Below are 20504 nucleotides of genomic sequence, written 5' to 3'. Positions count from 1 at the left end.
CCCCGTGGCCCCCCCCCTGGGACCGCCAGTGTTTCCCTTGCGGGGAATACAACACAGATGACTTACATGCAAGCATTGAATTTGAACGAATGAAGTTCATTGCCGTCCCTTGACCGTCCCCCTGCAAAAAGGGCAGTTCCTGCGGAGTTTTCTTCCCCCGGCCGGGAATCCCTGTTGTGTTTTGGACACCGATGACAACTTCAACGCAGCGGGTTCTTAGCCTCAGGTGACGCAAGCCTTTTATCTCACAAATGAAATTTGCAGCCTCCTAGCAACTGACGGCGACCAAGACCGTGCCACCAAGTCTAAAGGCCTGGCTACACTATGCGTTTTCTGCGTGCGTTTTTGCAGGTTTGCTTGTTTTGCGTAATATCGTTCTAGGAAAAAAGTTATAAACAATATAATTTTTTCTTTGGTTATATACAAAAGCTAATATAACTCTTATGTAACTAAAATTTAAGATGAAAAACATCACAAAAACGTAATATCGTTCTTTTTTCTAGAACGATATCACACAAAACACGCAAACACGCAAAAAACGCACGAAGAAAACGCATAGTGTAGCCAGGCCTTAACTGTACAGGGATATAACTCAAAACAGTGCTAAAAGAAATTAAGAAATCATTATAAACATAATAACACTAGAAGGTATGCCGTTGCGACAGCATTGCATGTGAAATTGAATATTTTCCCTGACTGGGGAACATGAATGACATCTATCGTGGCCTGAGCTGTCAGCATGAGCTGAAATACCCGATCATTAAATTGACCTCCAGGCTCCAATGACCTAAACCATCAGCCTGAACTCAATTAGGTTGAAGGCAAGGGTCCATAGCTTCATTGAAACTGGATTTTCATAAGAGAACATAGCGTTGGATTCATTCGTCCTAACTGTTAAGATAAAGAAAAAAAAACTAGCCAAATTGAAACTAGTTTGAACGCCGTACGTCGGAAGCTTTAAAGGTAGACTGCCACCTTTTTTCCACAAAACGGTTTTCACTAGAGCTGAGCCACCTATGTCCCAGACTGAAGTCGGTTTTCCGAAATTCGAACCCGTTTGCGAGAAATCGGAGACCAAAGTTCAGTTTGATGCCATTTTTTTAGTCCAAGAAAACCGACATCTCTACTGTTTATCGATAACTTTGAAACATGAATTTTCTTATCTTTTGGTAAATATATGTCAAAACTTTGATTGTTTCGAGATCAGAGAAGAATTTTGGAGTGTCAAAATAAAAGTTAAACTTATATATTCAGTAGTTCATTTTTTCCAAAAAAGTGTGGGAAATGGGTTTTAACATGGGCCAGACCCATTCCAAATGAGCCATGATTTTTAAATGTTTTACGAACTTAAATGCAAAATAAATTAAACATGGCCAATTTCTTATGAAATCATATATTAGTAAATCATAAAATACCTTACTTTTTCAAATAAAATGTAATAATCTTATGACCTTGAAGTCTAGTGATGTGTAAACATTGTCGCTAGACATTAACCGATTGATAATTGTATGATAATCGACATTTTTTTCGCGATTCACGTGATGATACTTTGTCAGGTGAATTCTAAAATTTTGTTTTGTCCAGGGAATAAATCATAGGCCGATCTGAGAAAACTTTTTGAAGGTGGCAGTCTTCCTTTAACGAGCTTTCAACTGAGAGTTTGGTCAAACCTTTGATGATCTTCTTAGGAAAATCAATCCCTCTTCCTTCCTTCCACCATTCCTTTCTATCTCCCTCCGTCTACCTGTATCTCTCTCCCTCCCTCTCTCTTTCTCTCCCTCCCTCTCTCCTTCTTTCCCTCCCTCCCTCTCTCCCTCCCTCCCTCCCTCCCTCCCTCCCTCCATCTCTCTCTCTCTCTCTCTCTCTCTCTCTCTCTATCTCTCTCTAGTTCCCTCTTCCTCAGCCTTTGTCATCAATATTTTTGCCAGGTATGGCGAAACGTCTCTCTCAGCTACTTTTTTCGGTTCGTTGCAACCTTAGGCTTGTTCATTTAGTGTTCTGGCTAGCAGTCGTCTATACATCCGCGAATGAAATGCCTGGCTGTCCATTGTGTGGCAAAATGGGCATGACGTTTCGATTGGAAACCGACGCAATTTAAGCATCCATTGCTTAGAAGAACTTGCGGACCCGGATCATATGTGCGTGCCAGACGGACTCTTCAACTGCAGTCATTTTTAAAGTTAGGAACACAGCTGCTGCTAGGGACTTAGTCCTAACAAATAAGTAGTTTAAAAAGAAGTGAATTGGACAAGCAATCAAGAAAACAAACTATTCCGAAGTTCCTTTTTGAGGCAGTTTCGGAACGTCATCCAATCAACTTATTCGATTTAATACAAATAGCATGAAGTAAAAATACCATTTGATGGTGCTATTAAACAATACCTACCTACTTCATTGAAAGCCCAATTGTGAATCGTATACATTATTGTTCCAGCCGTTTTCGAAGAGTGCCGTTGACACTTGGCTCGATAGGACGCCAGCGGCAGGTGTTGGTCTCGTTTAGATCGTGTCGCCGGTGTTGGTGACTGTGCCGGTGGCGGTGATGGCGACTGAATTGGATGGAATGGGGAGGGCTAGGGGTAGGGGTGTTTGGACAGCGCCGAAGGGGAGTAACCAAACGATTCCGCGTCATTGGCCGCGCAGCGGGATCGGGAGTGATGTGATGCCACCAGGAAAACACCGAAGCGGAGCGACCGAGGCACCCTGCAGCCGGAACACTAAGGCAGACGGATGCTACCGGAGCACGGTGGTATTCAGAGAGGTTAAGTCGACGCAAAAAAAAAAAACGAAACAATGATACGCCAAAAATGACGCGAAACGATAAAGCAAAGTTGTGGATGAGAGATCAGAGATAATGAACAACACACACACGGACGTTGAAAGACGACAACGAGTACACGAAAGACGGCTTACGATTAAAGGCTGAAACAGACTCTTTCCGTAGTAGTCGCATGCAATAGCCTTTTCACTTTCGCATCAATTGTATGTACTTACCTATGCAGGGAGGTGCGCGTGATTGATGCGAACGTGGAGACGAATCACTGAGCGCATATGACCATTACGAATCACAACTGCGGGAGCCGACTGACCCGACTGACGAGAAACGGTTGAGTTGACGTTGAATATCGGTAGAATTTGAGCACTTAATAGTTTCTTTATTATTTTCTTTCTGCTCTGACTTTTCGTTAATAATGATTTTCCTATGCTCTTGTTCTTGTGTTTACGAAGGGCCAGACGACTCAGTTAGCGCGAAAATTAAGATCATCAGCATCTCGCATTCAGGGTAGCAACAATGGCTGAATAGGCAGTAATTATCGTGCTTCAGTATGCTTTTCAGCAGCAATAAGGCGACGTGATTTGTATATTGAAACTCATTTTACTCTTGTGAGTTACAGGGCCATCCGATCGACCCGTATGAATGAGTATAACAATCGGAGTGTTCAAGGTAGGAAATCAAACGATTCAGGCGCGGCCCAGGAATCCTAATGCCTCGAACTGAGGCAGGCGTCGCTGCTCCCATTTATCTGGGCGGAAATCTGTTGACACGTATAACGTACGTGTCAGGAATTGAAAGAATTGGCTATTGATGGCGGTCATCATTCTTCGAGCTAATTCAAAGGGCCGCTTCTCCTGTGGGGGCCAGTTTTATCTGTGTTCGGTTATGGCTGTAACGAATATATCCTACATATGCGGTATGCCAAAGAAAATAATGTCAATTTATTGACCTTTTTACTTGTTCAGTGCACATTGGAAAGTTATTGATAAAAAATGCATTACTGCATGATGCACGAATATATAGGTAATGACGCACGTTAAACATTCCGATTCCAGTTAGGGTCAACAGACGTCCATGGGTCAGCTGATGAAATAATGTATTGCGTGGCCATGACGTCAAACAAAGGCACGTTCTAATTTTATCCTGCGCGGCGACCTCTCGACCGTGGGGCGCCGGCACAGTACTCTGTGCCGAGTGGCCTCCCTAGGTCCGCTGAGCCGGTAATCCTCAGCGCCCCATGAACCGCAAACACTCCCCCGGCGGCGCCGTATCGGCTGCACGGCGATCGACAAACAGCTCGGCGGCCCCTATCGGACGGCGAGTCTGCAGACGGAGCGGCGCGCCGCCCGCGGGGGCACCTCAGCCAGCGGTGCCAGCCGCGGCCGACCGGGGCGGGGGCGGGGGCGGGGGCGGCCGGCAGATATGACGTCAGCGCCAGTTCGCAGTAAGCCCGGTTGGATTCGCGGAGCTCCGGACCGAGTGGCGGTGACGTCATGTCGTACCGAGTGGCCCAGGTGTGGCAGTGAGGGGGTAGGAGCGGCCACTCCCATGCCACGATCACATCACCTGGTGCAACTACGTGTCCTGACCGGCATTCGTGGATAGGAGTGCACGGATAACACCCCGCCGGACACTGCGCGGCCCACAACTTCCGCTTCCGCAGCCGGCCAACTTCACTGAGCCGATGGATTACGGAGGAAAACGTCACCGCTCAGCGGAAAGGAAACGGGGTGACGTGAGCCCGGCCGGCCGGCGCTGAGGGCCGGCCCGGGCAGCCGTGAACGCCACCGGCGCGGCGGCTCGGCGCCTTCAACCTCAGCCGCTGATCCCGCGCCGGGGCCGTGATTTCCGAGCTGCAATCGCTCCGACATAGAGCAAAATGAGGAAAGGCTCAGATTCTCTGATGCAATCGTCAATCATCATTCATGCAATAGGAACGATGGAATGCCGAGCCCGCCATTGCGTGCGCTGCAGCGATGTTGCAACACTGCTCACGCCATTCACGCTGTAATGAGCATGTGAGCGCAACCACAGGGAATCGAAATTCTAGACAAACGGTATGGCTATTGGCTACGTCAATTTATATGCCGCATTGAAATTAGCTCATCGCGTGGAATGGACCGCTTCATTCTTTTGTCGTTTGAATTTCTTCATGTGAAGAATAAGGTAGTTTATGCAAATTATCAAAAATTGGCAAATTATCTGTTTGGCATGTGAGAACTGACGATGTGAAAACTGATGATTTATTCTAGAATGCTTGGCGAATTTGTTCGATCCGATGGCAGGCCACAGACGTCCGGTCTCCGGAGTACATTCGCCCATTGTTTCCTGTCTGCTGGGATTCAGTGAAGTCGAAAGTTTCGCCATCCATCCTGTGCCTGTCGAGGCCATCAGCTGACCTCAATGCCGCCCCCTCCCCCTCCCCTCCTCAATGCCCCCTCCCCCTCCCCTCCTCCTTCAGCTTTCGCTCCGCGCGCCATGTCAGTGTATTCACTGGACTGAGATGTGTGCGACCTTTGTGGTCTAAACTACATAGTTCCCCAGCTCGCACCTAACGCAGTCTGCGGTCTGACAGTCTGGCCAGTCTGGCTCAGTCTGATCAGTCTGGTCAGTCTGTCCACTGTGCAGCGGAACATACAGTGACCGCAGAACATTCCCCCGTTCTCGTTATCTCAGCCGTAACTCCCCTGACGTCCGGTCGGTACAGCACCATCTCGCCCGTTACAGCTCGCCTGCAGCGTGCAGTCCGCCCCTGCACACTGCACAGTGCACACGGACAGGTGCTGACCTGCTCCGCACGCCCGCTGATGACGTCACGAGGTCGGCAGAGGCCGCAGCGGCGCTTGTAGTCACGTTCGTTACTCTGCAGCCAGACGGCCTTGCCTGTAGCTGGGCCCCGTATAGGTATGACTGATCAGAGGCCGCCGCGGAGCAACTCGCAAGTCACTGCACCGGACGGCGTGGTGGAGGGGAATGATGTGTCGAAACAAATTTGATCTACTTACAGTGAAATAAATGAAGAAGTAGTGCAAAAACACAACAGAATCCCTAATCCAACGGATAAGGAAAGGGCAGTCTATGCCCGTTGGCTCATATGTTGCTTAATTGGCAATGAATGCAACCCGCATTTTTAGTGTATGCCATAATTAGTCCAGAGCACTTTGGTCTGATCTCTCTGCGATGCATATGGTTCCTGGAAATCATTGTATGCCTAATTCCCGGCTCATTCCGTCCTGGATGATCAGAGGTCCCACTTTGATGCTCTCTCCCGTCTCCTCCGCCTCTCTGCCGTCTCCTCCGCCTCTCTGCCCTGGGGGCTCAGGGGCGCCGCCGTCACGACCGGATACGAGAGGACGATAGTCGCTTCCTGTGTGGTCACCCCCCCCGCCCCTCCTCCGCCCCTAGCCGCTGTTCCGGCCTGCTGCGGCGGACAGAGTCCGCGGTGACGTCATGGACTATCAACACCCCCCGTCGGGGAGGGGGAGGGGACTGAGGAGGCCTCCGGCGCTGAACAGCCACTTGTATGTAGAGCGTCGCCCTGTGCTGGCCCGCTGAGGACCCCCGGCCGCTCGACCTGCGTCCGTGCCGTGGGCAAACGGCCCGCGCTGCTGGCAGCGGCAGCTGCAGTGCCGGCTGATTGAGAGGGCTGGAGCCATGAGTGGGCACTGAGCTGCCTGAAATAATCCGCTCAATCATCCAGCGTTGACGCTTCGGGGATCCTTGGCTGGCCGTCTCTGCATGGCGCATACCGCACTGAGTCGACCATGATCGTACCGAGAACGCCCAATGGGATTTATTATTTAATAAGCCGGCCGCACAGACTCAACTCAACTGACTATGAGTTGGCTCTTGGATGGCGTCGCTGTGTCAATAAATCAGTAGGAATGAGGTTCACAGGTATGAGGTAAGAGTAAATAGATGAGCCACGTAAGCTGCGAACATGCTATCCATGTTTGAATGCTCTCCTGGTTTCCTCAATGCAAACGGCGGTTCAAAGTTAGATGTTGCATAAAACTTAGCCTAGTAAATTAAGAGTAAAACACATTAACATGCATGGTCTACCTACAGCATTAGCAATTTCTTTGCCGAACACTACATGCGAAAAGCAGCCGGGTACTAAATGCAAGTTCAATTTTTAATTATCTATCACTCATTTTCGCTCTTCTGACATACATCTCCAAGCGAATATTTTCATTTAGTTAGGTATACGCTCGTCTTCTCGTGTCTGCTGCGTCATAGGGCGTTGACGCTGGCGCTTAGCGCCGTCCTCAGTACATTTCTGCTACTAAATCTGCTCCCATTGGCTGTTGCTGACCGGATCCTTATATAGTCGCTGCTGACGCGATACGTTGCCGGGGCGGCACATGACGTCCTGTGGACAGCTGCCTATGACACCCACTGCAGGCTCTCCCCGTCGGTCCACGGCCAGTCTTAGGGTGCAGGCAATGGGCGCCAGGGCGGTGCCTGGTCCGATGTCCCTCAGCAATAATAGCCGTTGTCACGACGGGCTATCCGGCGAGTGCACCTAATTTGACCAAATATGCACCTAATCTGCACCAAATGTGCACCAAATATGTACCAGATGGCCGTCGTGAAAACGGCTATTATCAAGCGACGTATATCATCACGTCACTTAGATCACCGTCCACGCATCTGCGCTTTTGATCTCGTAGCTCATGAGCGCCCTGAATGGTATTCCACCACCTTTATCTGTTTGAAATGCCAGGCACATCCGGTACCGGTTATTTGCATGCATCGCGTCCATCATTCTGCCTCTGCAATCTATTTGTGCCCATCTCTGAGTAGCGTATATCTTGGTTATGTTCGGTATTCTGTTTCATTCATAGATCTCAGGCAGCTTTTGCCAAATTGTCAGGGAACTCATATTTGTTTTTCAATAGAAAACACAATTCTAAAGAATAGTGTTTTAACTATTGACAACAAACCTTCGGTTACTCCATACAGTTCGACAAATTTCGAGCGTAATGGCTGTAAAGATCTGTCTTACATCATCCTTGAAGCTGACACTAGTCGCTAGTGGTTTGCTATTGGCTCGGCATGAGCTCATGAACACGGCGATATGTCCCACCTACAATCTAGAGAGGAAAATGGGAAAAATTCCGTCGCTTCTATTCATGGTGCCGTGATACCAGGGAGTGTTTTTGTTCTTTATCAGTTTTGTCCGAGATTGTTGTTGGCAGTGCAGTGTTCGTGGAAAATCTAGAGAGGTAGTAAACAAGGCAGGCATTCTTTTACATACCTAATGCAAGTGCGAGTACATTGCTTATACTGATATGTCTATCAACACTTGAGATTTAGCAATTTAAACTAAGGACTAAGTTTTCATTGTTGTATTTAACTTGACTAATGTGATGAGGATCAAAGCAACAATGTCTCTTGTAACTTTACCAAGGTATATGATGCACCCAGTAGCGGCGGAACACCTTCAATTAAAGGGACCCTCCCACCTTCAAAAAAGTTTATGAATTGGCATGAAAGTGATGTCGCTCGGTTCAGAAAGAGCGAAAACGAATATCTACCAAAATTCACCGAAAAATATTCACCGGTTTTCAAGATATTAGACTTTTACTTTTGTTTACTTTTTTGGGATCTCCGCTGTTTCTAGCGACTTTATTTTAGAAGTGCGGCGTTTGCGGCAGATGTTGCGCGCAAATAGCATATACCACCGCGTGCTACAAAACGTTTTAGTCAAACATTTAAAAATCGTTAGATAACTGCGCTGACGTCACACATTCAGAGGGGTATTCCAAAGCATTAGCCCCTCTGAATTAAAATGCTGCAATTTTGAAATTCAATATTTCTGATTTAAGGCATTTCTCGATGTTGTGAGTGCCGAAACCGGTAATTGTGAGCCAGGGACCCCATTTTGGCTACCTCAACTCAAATCTAATGTTAAGGTGGGAGGGTCCCTTTAAGGGGGGGGGGGGGCACTGCCCATTTTTGGTCCCATTCGTTCCATGCAACGCCCATAAGGCAATGTTAAAATGCCAGAATCAAAGGGGGGCACGGTACCCCGGTGCCCTCCCGTTCTGCCGCCTATGGATGCACCAAGACTGTATATGACTGTATTGCTTGCCAATTCTGAAGTGTGTTCACAGGCTATGCAGAACCTACCTGGGCATGCATTTTACATTTAAGCCAAATTATTCCAATTATAGGTAAGTTTCTAAAAAAAATCAAACGAAATTTAAGTTTAACAGCACAATTAGTGAAAATAAAAAACAATGTGTTAAAATTACCCTACCTACATGCAGCAAACATGTAATGACACGCATATTTACCTACAAATTTATGGAACATGGAAGTGCCGACGACTGTTACACTTACAACCGCGGTATCGCTGGGCACTCTTCACGGTTCTTGATGGGAAGTTTTATCAGAGGCATAAAAGCGCCTGGTGGCACGGGAGAATCTTTCAAATCGCAATTGGACCACCGCAGTTTTTATCGTGACGTCATCCATGACATAATGGGTATGCCATTTTTACGGACCTTCGATTTGAACCATACTTTTATTTGAACGGTACCTAATGATTTTTCATCTTTGCGAGTGATCGGCATCCGGATATTCAGAGAGAATTATCCGGAATCACTGGGATCATTCGGTGTTTATAGGCTGACACCATGTGCACAACGGACATGACAACTACACTGTAAACCAAATTGACAAGTCTTGTGTAATATAACCAATCATCTCTTGGTATGTTTACCAACTGATACTTTTTAAACAAGCCGTTGTCTGGTGCATTGCTTGTCAGGTGACAACTACGAGTCAATAGTTACTATGCACACCAACTTCTCAGTATCCAGACCAACTCTACATTTGTTTCTACGTTTGTTTCTTAACCAGTTTTGGAAACTTGTTGCCGCATGGTTATTCAACCGGCGCCTAACTTGTACTGGTCAGCTGGTCAGCATACACATGGTCAGCTGCGCATATGACGTCAGACTTGGCGGACCAATCAGCGGTCGCCGCCCGCCGTTGGCCCCGGCGCGGCGGTTTCGAACCAGCAGTTGACGCGCGGCCGCCGTGCAGCCTGGAGCAGCGACGAGGGCTGTTCCAGCATTTGTGCAGTAAAAAGTGAAATCTGTGAACTGTGGTGTTCGTGCTGTGAGTGAGGGCCCCCTCTGGCCTGCGGGACGCACTAATCGTGCCTATACTCGCGTTCGAGACGCCTCCCTTCCCCTGCGCGCGCAATGTAAGTGGGCCAGACCTGTGCATGCACAGGTGAGCAGATGTTTTGCGGTCGGTGTTTTTTATATATAAATACATTTATTTGCCTTTAATTCAACTCTTTCTATTTTTAACTTAACCCTATTAGTGGCAGGCTCCTGGCTACCCCATATTAGTGGCAGGGGGGGGGGGGCTGTTTACGACCCCCCCTTGATATCTCGAGATCTAACCGGCCGATTTTCAAAATTCAAACGGCATTCGATTTGGCTCAACGAGATCTACATTTCTATAAAAAATAAAATTAAAAAATGTCAATAGGGGGGTAGAGGGGGTAAAAACGGGCAAATTGCAGATACATTTTAGACTGTTTATCACGGCCAGGTTTCTGAACCAATCTTAACGCAACTTTTGCCGATCGATAGAGAATGAACCAGGAATTCACATGGATCCTAAAAATATGCATTTTCAAAAATCATAGGCGGATACAGATCATTGAGATTGGGGGTACACAAAAAGTATAGTAAATAAGGTTTTTGTTGGTACTGTTTCTAAAAAGGGTGGCAATGGTCTTGTTATGTTACAATTTTCTTATGAGAGAACGACTAAAATTGTATTGGTCATGCATAGGCGGTGTCAGGGCACCTATGTTGGGAGGTAAAAAATAACCCCCCTTTTTGGACGCCTGGATCCGCCTATTATAGCAAAAACGTGTCAAAAGAGGATGCACAATAACTTTGTATATGTTATCACATGATACCTTTCATTCACTGTTCGTAAAACTGGTGCAGCATCGTGATCTTCGCCCAAATGACTCGCTTCACGAATAGGACCCCCAATTCCCAGTGCTCTGGAGCCGCCCCTAGTAAAGTTATGAACTTGAAATTTTCAGGGAATGTGCCCAATTTAGTTTTAGGAAAAGTCAGAAAATTTCAGCATCGTAGCTTCAGCGGTTTCGGAGATATTCCCGAAAAACCTGAGGGGTGGATAAAAACAACCCCCCCTCCTGCCACTAATAGGGTTAACTGATGGACATATACGGGCTGTAAAAGCTAATCTGGTTGGCGATCATGATTTATTCTAATTATCTGGGTGATGGTGCAACTGCCACGATTGTTATGGTCAATGTTCAGGAAATATTCGTCATACGGGCATGTTATACTTCTGGCTTGATGCGGTGCACAAAACCATGTTCTTTCACATACGCAGCAGTTCTTGCTTCAAAGACTTATATGCTGACGGTGCATGATAGGTATACCCAAGGGTATACCTACTGGGTATACCTACCTCATGCATTTACCACATCCATTCGAAAATATGCACTCGGAATTGTCTCCAGTCAATAGTATTAATTACGTGACCGTAGTAAATACTAATGATTCCAGAAACTTCCGAAAGGATGTGGTGTATGCATTCATTGATTATATAACCCATCAGTATTTCGTTTCTTGTCAGCGCAAGCCATTGAGCAATAACTGATGCCAGTCATGGTTTTGTGCACCACTTCTAGCCAAAAAATAACCTGTCCGTATATAAAATATTTCCTGAGTCAGTATCGTGGCAATTGAAAACGAACGCGAATCGTAAGTTCTTAAGGTTATCAACGCAAACAAAGCGATTGTTGACAAGTTTGAACAGAGCGTTAGTACACTTACTTGTTGACAATTTGTAAGCTAGCAATGCCCAGTCAAAGGCTAGTTCATCAACAAACCAAGGGTTGGTGAACCGACAAGGAAACGAATATGCCTATCCAGAAGTTGGTAGGTCCACAAGGCCCAGACTAGTACTCAACAAGGTGACGCCTATGCGAATTGGAACCAAACTTGTAGACAAACTGTTAGTTTGTTGACCAACAAGTCTGGGGTTGGTGAATCGACAAGGTATCGACAAGGTGACGCCTATGCGAATTGGAACCAAACTTGTAGACACACCGTTAGTTTGTTGGCCAACAAGCCTGGGGTTGGTGAATCGACAAGGTATCGACAAGGTGACGCCTATGCGAATTGGAACCAAACTTGTAACAAGGAGCCAACTTGTAGATTTGGTTTACAGTGTAGAGAAGAGCCATTAGTGAAACAAAAGCAATCTAAGGATGTGACTATTATAATTGCATCAATGGTCCATGCAATACAAAATAATTACCGGTGATCCCGGATAATTATCCCTCATTTTCCGGATGCCGAACGCAAGGCTTGTAAGGCTGCTGTTTTTATACGGATTTGTTGATTAATCCATTCATTCAAATGTATATTCTTTTATTTGTTCTCTTTTGTTCTTATCATCGTTGCGTACACAGTAAAGTGTGAAACCACCCAGTTGATAAGACTTCAAGCCAGAAAAATAGATCAAGGCTTATGAAAATCGTGAGCGGGGTTGGGAAAAGTTGCACGTGACTGGGGCCCCAACCTTATCTGAAAGAAACTTGGAATAAATGACGTTGAAACTTGTCAGCTATGTAGTTATAAGCGTTGTACTTGGCACGTGCAGAAATCTTGATAGCATGTACCCTGAGGCTGCTTACTACAATCGCCCTTCGCCTGAATCGCCATCTTCTGCTTATATTGCGGAAAAACTGGCTAAGGATGCGATATTGGTAGATGTTGACAATTTAAGGCGGGATATATTACCGACAGAATCGCATGAATGCTTCAAAGCAGGTCGTACTTTTCTATCGAATGAATCTTTCTCCATTCATTATCTTTAGGTCGGTTTGGATCAAGCTGAAAATTTCACATACCAAATATACCTATCTAATCAAAATAGCGACAAATGCAAAAGTCATGCGATTTTAGAATATTAGTTAATGGTGCGCCTTAATTTAAAATGCAATCATAAGTTCTTTTCCACATTGAAAAATTATTTGTGGTCCTTATTCTATCGCTTTCGAAACTCCGATGTGTGAGGTTTTCTTTTTATCCGCGACCAGACACTTCACACGCCCAATACCACTAGAACCCGTTCGTGTTTGTGTGTTGGACCTGCACGCACGGCTCGGTAGGGCAACCAATACACTGGTTTAGTGGTAGCGTCCGGCCGGACCGGCGCCAGCTTACCGCGATGACGGTGAAGCGCGGTCCTTCCAGCACCCAGTAGTAGGGCGTGAAGCTGTAGCCCCACCAACACTGAGTCTGGTGATAGACGGCGGTTACCCCCGCCCATAGGGCCGTCATCAACAGCGGCAGACCTGGGGGGGGGGGGGGGGCAGAGCTGGCGTCATCAACAGCGGCAGACCGGGGGGGGGCAGACCTAGCGTCATCAACAGCGGCAGGCCTAGGGTGGAGGCGGTAGACCTCGCTTCATCAACAGAGGTATAGACCCTGGTACGGACCTGTTGCTACACACCGCGGTAGTCCCGAGGGGTAGCGCACGGCGGGCTGGCGGCGACATTTCTGTACAACTCCGGAAACAGAGCGACGACTCGCCACTCAGTCACGGACAAAGCACGGACGGAAACAATGCACGGTGGTCAGACATTCCTGCAAACGTGGTCATACAAGGCAAGGTTGTATCATATCACTGACATCAGCGCAGGTGTGTGTTATAAGATGTTATTACTATTATTTTCAGACTAAATAAACAAAAATAACTTGTCGGATATGATGTAGCTAATTTACAGCAAGTTTCCAAAATAGATCGTGGTTTTCCGTCAGAAATGGATTTGAGATCATCCACGGTAGTAGATGATATCAAGTGGATGGTATTGGTTATAGTACGCTGTACGAGGAGCATGTGTGCTGTAATATCACGAAATTTACGGGACATGTCCGTTAAAGGGACTATCCCACCTTTAACATGGGGTTTGAGTTGAGATAGCCAAGTTTGCGGCGAGGTTCAGAAACCACTATCTATCTAGGTTGCAACCCCCGCGGCCTCTTGGTGTTGAAGAAATTCGTTCCCTTCATTTGAAAATGGGCCTTGTACAAGGCCCTATCTTCAACATGGAGCGACCGTTAGTGTGACGTCACCTCGTTTAGTCATTCTGATTTAAATGGGTTTGTTTGTTGAAAATCGCTTAAAACTTGGTCTGAACTTTGTTGTGGTGCCTACAGAGTAAAAAGAATCAGCTTTATGACAGTAATGTGGCCTGGGGAAGGAGGTAATTTTGGCCTGTGACGTCACATATTTGAAAGTTTGTGTTTGGAATATGGGAAGCCTAAGATGTTTAATGAAAAATAAATGCCAGAACCGTGTTCCTGGTCATCCAATCTATAAAGTCGGGCACAATTTAACTGGTTTTAACAACATTTTAGAAGGTGGGATAGTCCCTTTAATAAGCCGCTGCCTCTGTGTTGGGAAGGATGGCAAACAGCATCCTCGAGGTAGCCCTAACCCTCTTCCGGCACCAATGGCAGACATCCGGCCTGCTATCCCTCCCGCCCTCTTCTCAGGTCGAACCATATAGCCTCGCCTGACCTGACATACCTAGCCAGAAATGAACCCAGAGATAAATATGGCACACACTTCTCCAGCAGCTTTGTCAAATTTCAAAACGAAAGTCCGGGAAGCAACATTAAGAAAAATGTTAATAATAAAAGGTCAGAGTGACTCGAATGTTACCTCTCCCTCGATATATGTCTGCACATACACCAAGTTCTATGAATATTACGAGAAAATGGCACATATTCCACCAGTGCTGTACGAATGTCACAAATTGCTCGTACAAAATAAATGCAATAGCATCACAAGAATTATTCGATAAATGTTATTATTCAATTCCATGTCAGGAAAATGATATAGCAACACCGAATAGTGTAAAGCATGTAGTTTACATATTACGTGTATGTCACTATGAAATAATGCTGAAGAACAGTGACTTACCGGTGATGTTCTATAAAACAAAGAACAAGACCAGCCGGAAGCGCCTTATTGTACATTGTTCAAAACGTAAGGCTGTACTTTAACCGCAGCCGAAAACAGACAAAGCGATGCGTCGAAGTAAATAGGGCGCTACGTATGTATATGTAGGTAGTCATTTTTGCATTTCCCTGCCATTGACACAGCTTCCGAAAGACGTGCTGAGATAGAGTAAATAATGAAAAAAAAAATGGAAACAGAAGCTAGGAAGATTTTGTTGTTAGTCAAGGGACAGCAATCCGTACTGACAATAAAGTTAGGTGCATACGTTCTCAATTGTCGTGTAGTCATGAATCTTGACAAGCTAACGGGCTACAGCAATCGAGTTTTAGGAAATGCAGTGACTGCAAGTGTGTTTTGCCACGCAGTAGCATGCTGAGGAAGATTGTAAGAGTAGTAAAAAGGAGGCAGAGTACGGAAAAGAGAGAGAGAAAAGAGAGAGAGAGGGGGAAGGAGACAGAAAGACAGAGAGTGTGTGAGAGAGACAGAGGAGGAGGAGGAGGAGGAGGAGGAGGAGGAGGAGGAGGAGGAGGAGGAGGAGGAGGAGGAGGAGGAGGAGGAGGAGGAGGAGGAGGAGGAGGAGGAGGAGGAAGAGGAGGAGGAGGAGGAGGAGGAGGAGGAGGAAGAGACAAAGTGAAGACTGAAAATGAAAGATAGTAAGATGAAGAAGAAAAAGACTCATTCTCAAGTATAACATGTTACATGCAGCTGTCGATATATATCCTCACCCCATCCGAGCAGATAGTATATTTTGTAGCTGACGGGCCCCTGGAAGAACGGCACCGACACCAGGTTGTTCAGGTAGAGGCCTTCGATGAACATCCACATGAACATGCACGTGCGGCCGTACTCGATCATCGTGTAGAACGCCTCACAGAGCACCGGCTGGGGAGAACAGGATAATCAGCAAGGTCAGCAGGTCAGCAGGCAACAGTGTCAGCAGGTCAGAAGGTCACCATCAGGCATCAGCAATCAATACTGTCAGCAGGTCGGTAGTTAATTCCGAGCAAAGAGCATCAGATGTGTGCCGCGCAAGCACCATTTACAAGCGCTGTAATCAGCTGCAATGTAAATACCTACCCACGCATTTAGCGGATATGCAATTTCACGACCCCGCGGTAGCCGTCAGATATTTGCTCCACATATGTAACTAGGTATTTGTGCATTCGTTGTGATGTAGATTGATGTTATAGTCATTGTGTTGATTAAAGAGACTGCTATTTTTTCTGTACGTCTTGAATATCCCCTGAGGCAAGCCTAACATAAGTTAACGGGTTTGCTAGCTTTTAGCTTTGTGCTGCTCAGGTCTGAAACATCCCAATTCAGTCGGGATATTTCCCTAGCTGTTGAAATAATGGAACTTATATCGTAAACACGAAGTTGTTATGAAAGCACTGGAAGAATGGCATTGGGATGGTGCCTTGACGATGTTATTTTACGTGTGCTCTTAAACGTTATATCGAACAATAATATAACAATAACGCAATGTGATCTTTCTCGTCAATGCCTCATTCAATATTTTGGAAACTATAGCTCATGGGCCGTGCTTATCCGTCTCGCCTCCCTGGGCCATGTTGCTGAGAACAGGCTGATTAATGGTGGTGTATGCACGGCGACACTCGGTTCACCGTTTAAAAGTTCCGGGCATGTAATTAACGAGTACGCCGGCCACGGTTACGTATTGAGCGTCACCCTGTAACCGGCCTGCGCTTGCAGACATTCACAGGATGCCTCCCTGCGGATCGTAAATCCCCACTCTGCAATAAACACTAAACACACTGCAGGACCGGGCGCAGCCGCTTTCAGCCATCAGCACACCATAAACAGCCCGCTATAGCGCGTCCCCCGCCCCACGCACCACCGGGCGCCGGGCTAAAGCACGACGCACAGCGCAGTCACCAGCGCACCAGCGCACCCACTCAGCGTGATCAGACTGACGTGTCCCAGGGGCACTGTTCACCTCAGGCGGGCCGCTGCACTCTGCAGCACACACAGAGCCACCACCGGCCCGGCGGCACTGCGGCAAATTGTGGCCCGGCCGAGTGTCAAAACACCGCGCCAGAGATCGACGGACTGTTGACCGGCTACGCACTAGGCCAGCTGCCCACTGGAAGGCGGCACAAACACAGTGCCACTGACCCGAGCTCCAACTGCCGTCGACACCTTTTTCAGAGAGGGTGGGGTGAAATCTGGGTCATTTGCAGTGGGAGAGAATGAGAGATGTGGTCATAGTCATAGATCTGATCTTTCTGGTGGATTCACAATACTTATCGATTATCTATGCACTTCACTCGTTCAATCGTCCTATTAGATCAAACTGCAAAGGCTCGACATCCATCTTATCGAGTGACAAAATCGAATGTTCACAAGAAAAAACCACGGCACGTGGCAATCATCTGATGATTTCCGCCCCAAATTCAGCCGAGCTGCTGTCCCCGGGAGACAAGCTCACTGCTGTATGGCCATGCAGGTTCATCGCCAGCCCGGATGATTCCCAGAGGACTGGAGGGGGGGGGGGGACAGACAGCACCAATTGATCTGCCTGTCAGCAGGAACGTTTGCGGCTGCCGATAAGGCGCGTCCCCAGATTAGCTGCCCAATGCCGTGCTGGAATGGCCCGCGACAGCCAGGCTTTACAGAGAAGGAGATTTGGAAACGAGACAAAGAATCAGCATCATTTCAGCTACCAGCGCATGGACCGCTGGCATCTAAGAGCGGCACTTAACTTTAAGAGCGGCACACCGCTCATTTATCTCATTTCAAAACTAATTGAGCCTAAACATGGTTCCGAACGACAAGGGCCAAGGGATATTCCGTTTTGTGAGGCGTGGAGAAGATCAAAATAAAAAGGGAGCAGAACGTTAGTGGTCATGTTAATTCTATTCTTTATCACTGTATCGCTTATGCGCGTTTTTATCGTTATGTAGCAATAATGCAAGCATAGATAACATGAACTACCTGGATTGGACACTCGTTTTTGGCGCCAAAAATAAGAGGCCACTTTGGCCTCTTATTTTTAAAGGCGGCCTGTAACACTTTTGAGAGGCTGATATCTCAGCAACCACTGGGCCGATTAGCCTGCGGTCTTTTTTGTTCGGTAGCCCCATCCCTTCTGCCCCATAATTGACTTCTCATGATGCGTCTAGGTGACTGCCGTAGCACGTGCCACGTGAAAAGTCAGGGGTGTTCACTGTTCAGGGTATTTTGCATAAGTAGCGCTTTTGCGAGGCTTATATCTCAGCAACCACTTGACCGATGTACATGCGGTAATTTTTGTAGGGTAGCTTCATTCATTTTACCAAGTATTGGACTATTCCCGATGCATGTGGGTGACCCCTTATGCACGTGCCACGTGCAATACGAAGAAGTGTCAGTTTTGTAACAATTGCAATATCTCGGTAACTACTCGGCCGATTGCGCTGAAACTTGGCATACAAATACGCACCCACCGGGCAATGTATATCCATGTGCCAGAGATGGGGTGCTGCTGCACGTGCGCACGTGCAGGGCAGGGGTCGTTTCCAGATCTCGAGAACGGCTGGACCGATGGCGCCCAAATTTGGTACACGGTTAGGGACCAGTTAGAAGGGTGCCGTGCACAAGGCAGTTGGGACCCATATTGCACGTGCGCACGTGCAGGGTGCCGCTTCCAGATCTCGAGAACGGCTGGACCGATGGCGCTCAAATTTGGTACACGGTTAGGGACCAGTTAGAAGGGTGCCGTGCACAAGGCAGTTGGGACCCATATTGCACGTGCGCACGTGCAAGGTGCCGCTTTCACATCTCAAGAACGACTGGACCGATTGCACTCATATTTGGCACATCGCTATAGACCGGTTAGTAGGGTGCCGTGCACCGAGAAAGTTGTGGCTCTGCGCGTGCTCACGCGCGCACGTGCACACCCCTCCGTCATATCTCGGGAACGGACTGACCGATTGCAATGAAATTTGGTGTGTGGCTGTTTGTTGCTTTTGTTGTGTGACCATGATGCTGACCGTGTATGAGTTTTTCTCAGTCGACGAAGGTAAAGTAATGCACGTGCGCACATGCACACTAGGGGTACCCATTTTTCCCGATTTTGGAAATTTGTGGGTGGGGGTGGTTTTTCCCATTATTTCGCGGCTCCTGATTCCAATGGTGCCAAAAATTTTGAAATCAAAGGTGGTTTAGGGGTCGCGAATTGAGATTGAAATTTGCGTATTTACCTAGAAATATGCTTATTTTACGCTGATAGTAAATCGCAACGAAGGCAAACTTTTTGTTTCGAGAGTCGGGTAGAGGGGTCATTGAACGCTCCTTTTTCATCCAGATCGATGTGTTCCATCACGTGGTTACGGTTAAATGCTTTACTAGCGATCATTACAATGTCGATATTGTAACATTTGGTGAAAAGCGCCAGAATGTTTTGCTCCTGTTGCTGGTATCATTCTGAATCTGGTCAGCGTGCAATCATTTTTGATATTTTCTTTTTGTGTTGCATTAGTGACCTTTGATGACCTTTGAGGTCAAACTAAAATGTGAAGTTTCAGTTGCCATATCTCAGTTCATGACAGGCTCTTTGTGTCCATACAATTAAAGTTTGTGCTCAGGATGACAGATCAATATGGCTCCGAATGTATTTCAAACCATTTAATTCAAAAACGATCAAACCATTTCGACCGTATACTTCCACAAGAAACGCCGACCTGTTCACTCACGGCTACGATGTAAAACACCTATAGACAGGGTAGGATAAATACCTATGGGTGTTCTATAAAGAAAATCAACTTCTGGTCCAAAAACAGAAACTCCAAAGATTCGACTCTATCCATGCCCACCAACCATGTACCATTTCATTTCTTCAGTGGGGACAGATACACACCGTTCATGTGAGAGTTTCCGATACAATCCGATCATTTACGAGTTCATATTAATTATTCGACACGGGGGACTAGCCATGCGCTGATACGTGCACGGTTGATAGGTATGTGACGAAGAACTTTCACAGCTTCTGGCACAGATCACTTGTGATCTCAGGTAATTGGCGTCTGAATCTGAAGAACCTAATGTAGCAGAAGATTTTCATCCTGCATGGGCCGTATGGTAGCACCAAGACGCATCATATAAAGGAGTGTGCATGCAAAGGCTGAAGAGGAGGAGAATCAGGTCCGCCGCCTAAGGTCCATGGCCCACCCACTGTGTCGGCCCCCAGTCAATGCCAAGAGTCAGTAAAAGGTTCTGCCTCGGAGTTGGCTGAGTCGTTTAGATTTTGCACCTTCCTAATTTCCAGCTTTAGGCAATGCCATTCGAGTTCAGTTCAGCACCATCTGAGGGTTTGGACTGGGCCTGTAGAGTGCAGCGTAAGATCCGTTACTTTATCTTGCAAGGATACTTCTGGAAGCGGCCATCACCAAGTACTAGTTCCAAGGCATGCACCCGTCTCATGTTAACAGCTGCTTGTAGTGGCACATGCCCAGAACTGGAGCCACGAGCAGTCGTGCACGCGTTCGGCCAGGCCAGTGCTGTCCGTCATCAGCAAGATTGCAAACATATTGCTTTCTTAATGGGGTGAGGATGAAGTTCATTGTTCCTCTCCTCCTGCGATGTTCTCCTCCAGCTGTTTTTCCATATGCACAATCGCATTATGTGTGTGGTTGTGGGTGTTTGTGGGGGAGGGGCAAAGCTACACTCAAGCACAGCGGTC

At 47.0% G+C, this 20504-nt stretch overlaps 1 protein-coding gene across 1 annotated transcript in view; it reads right to left on the bottom strand.

Annotated features, from left to right (window-relative positions):
- LOC122367681 (PDF receptor-like) overlaps window positions 1-20504 on the bottom strand; it is a 96093-nt gene that overhangs the window by 21052 nt on the left and 54537 nt on the right. The window contains exons 7-8 of the mRNA XM_043341019.1: window positions 15550-15706; window positions 13021-13151 (exon numbers count right to left, since the gene is read on the bottom strand). Coding sequence (XP_043196954.1) covers window positions 13021-13151; window positions 15550-15706 — 288 coding nt within the window. The remainder of the gene's footprint in view (window positions 1-13020; window positions 13152-15549; window positions 15707-20504) is intronic.

The sequence above is a fragment of the Amphibalanus amphitrite genome, unplaced genomic scaffold (genome assembly GCF_019059575.1).
Source record: "Amphibalanus amphitrite isolate SeventyFive unplaced genomic scaffold, NRLGWU_Aamphi_draft 000031F_arrow, whole genome shotgun sequence".
In the NCBI taxonomy this organism is placed as follows: domain Eukaryota; kingdom Metazoa; phylum Arthropoda; class Thecostraca; order Balanomorpha; family Balanidae; genus Amphibalanus; species Amphibalanus amphitrite.
Note: the sequence above shows the minus strand (reverse complement) of the source record. Positions and strands in the feature narration are given on the sequence as shown.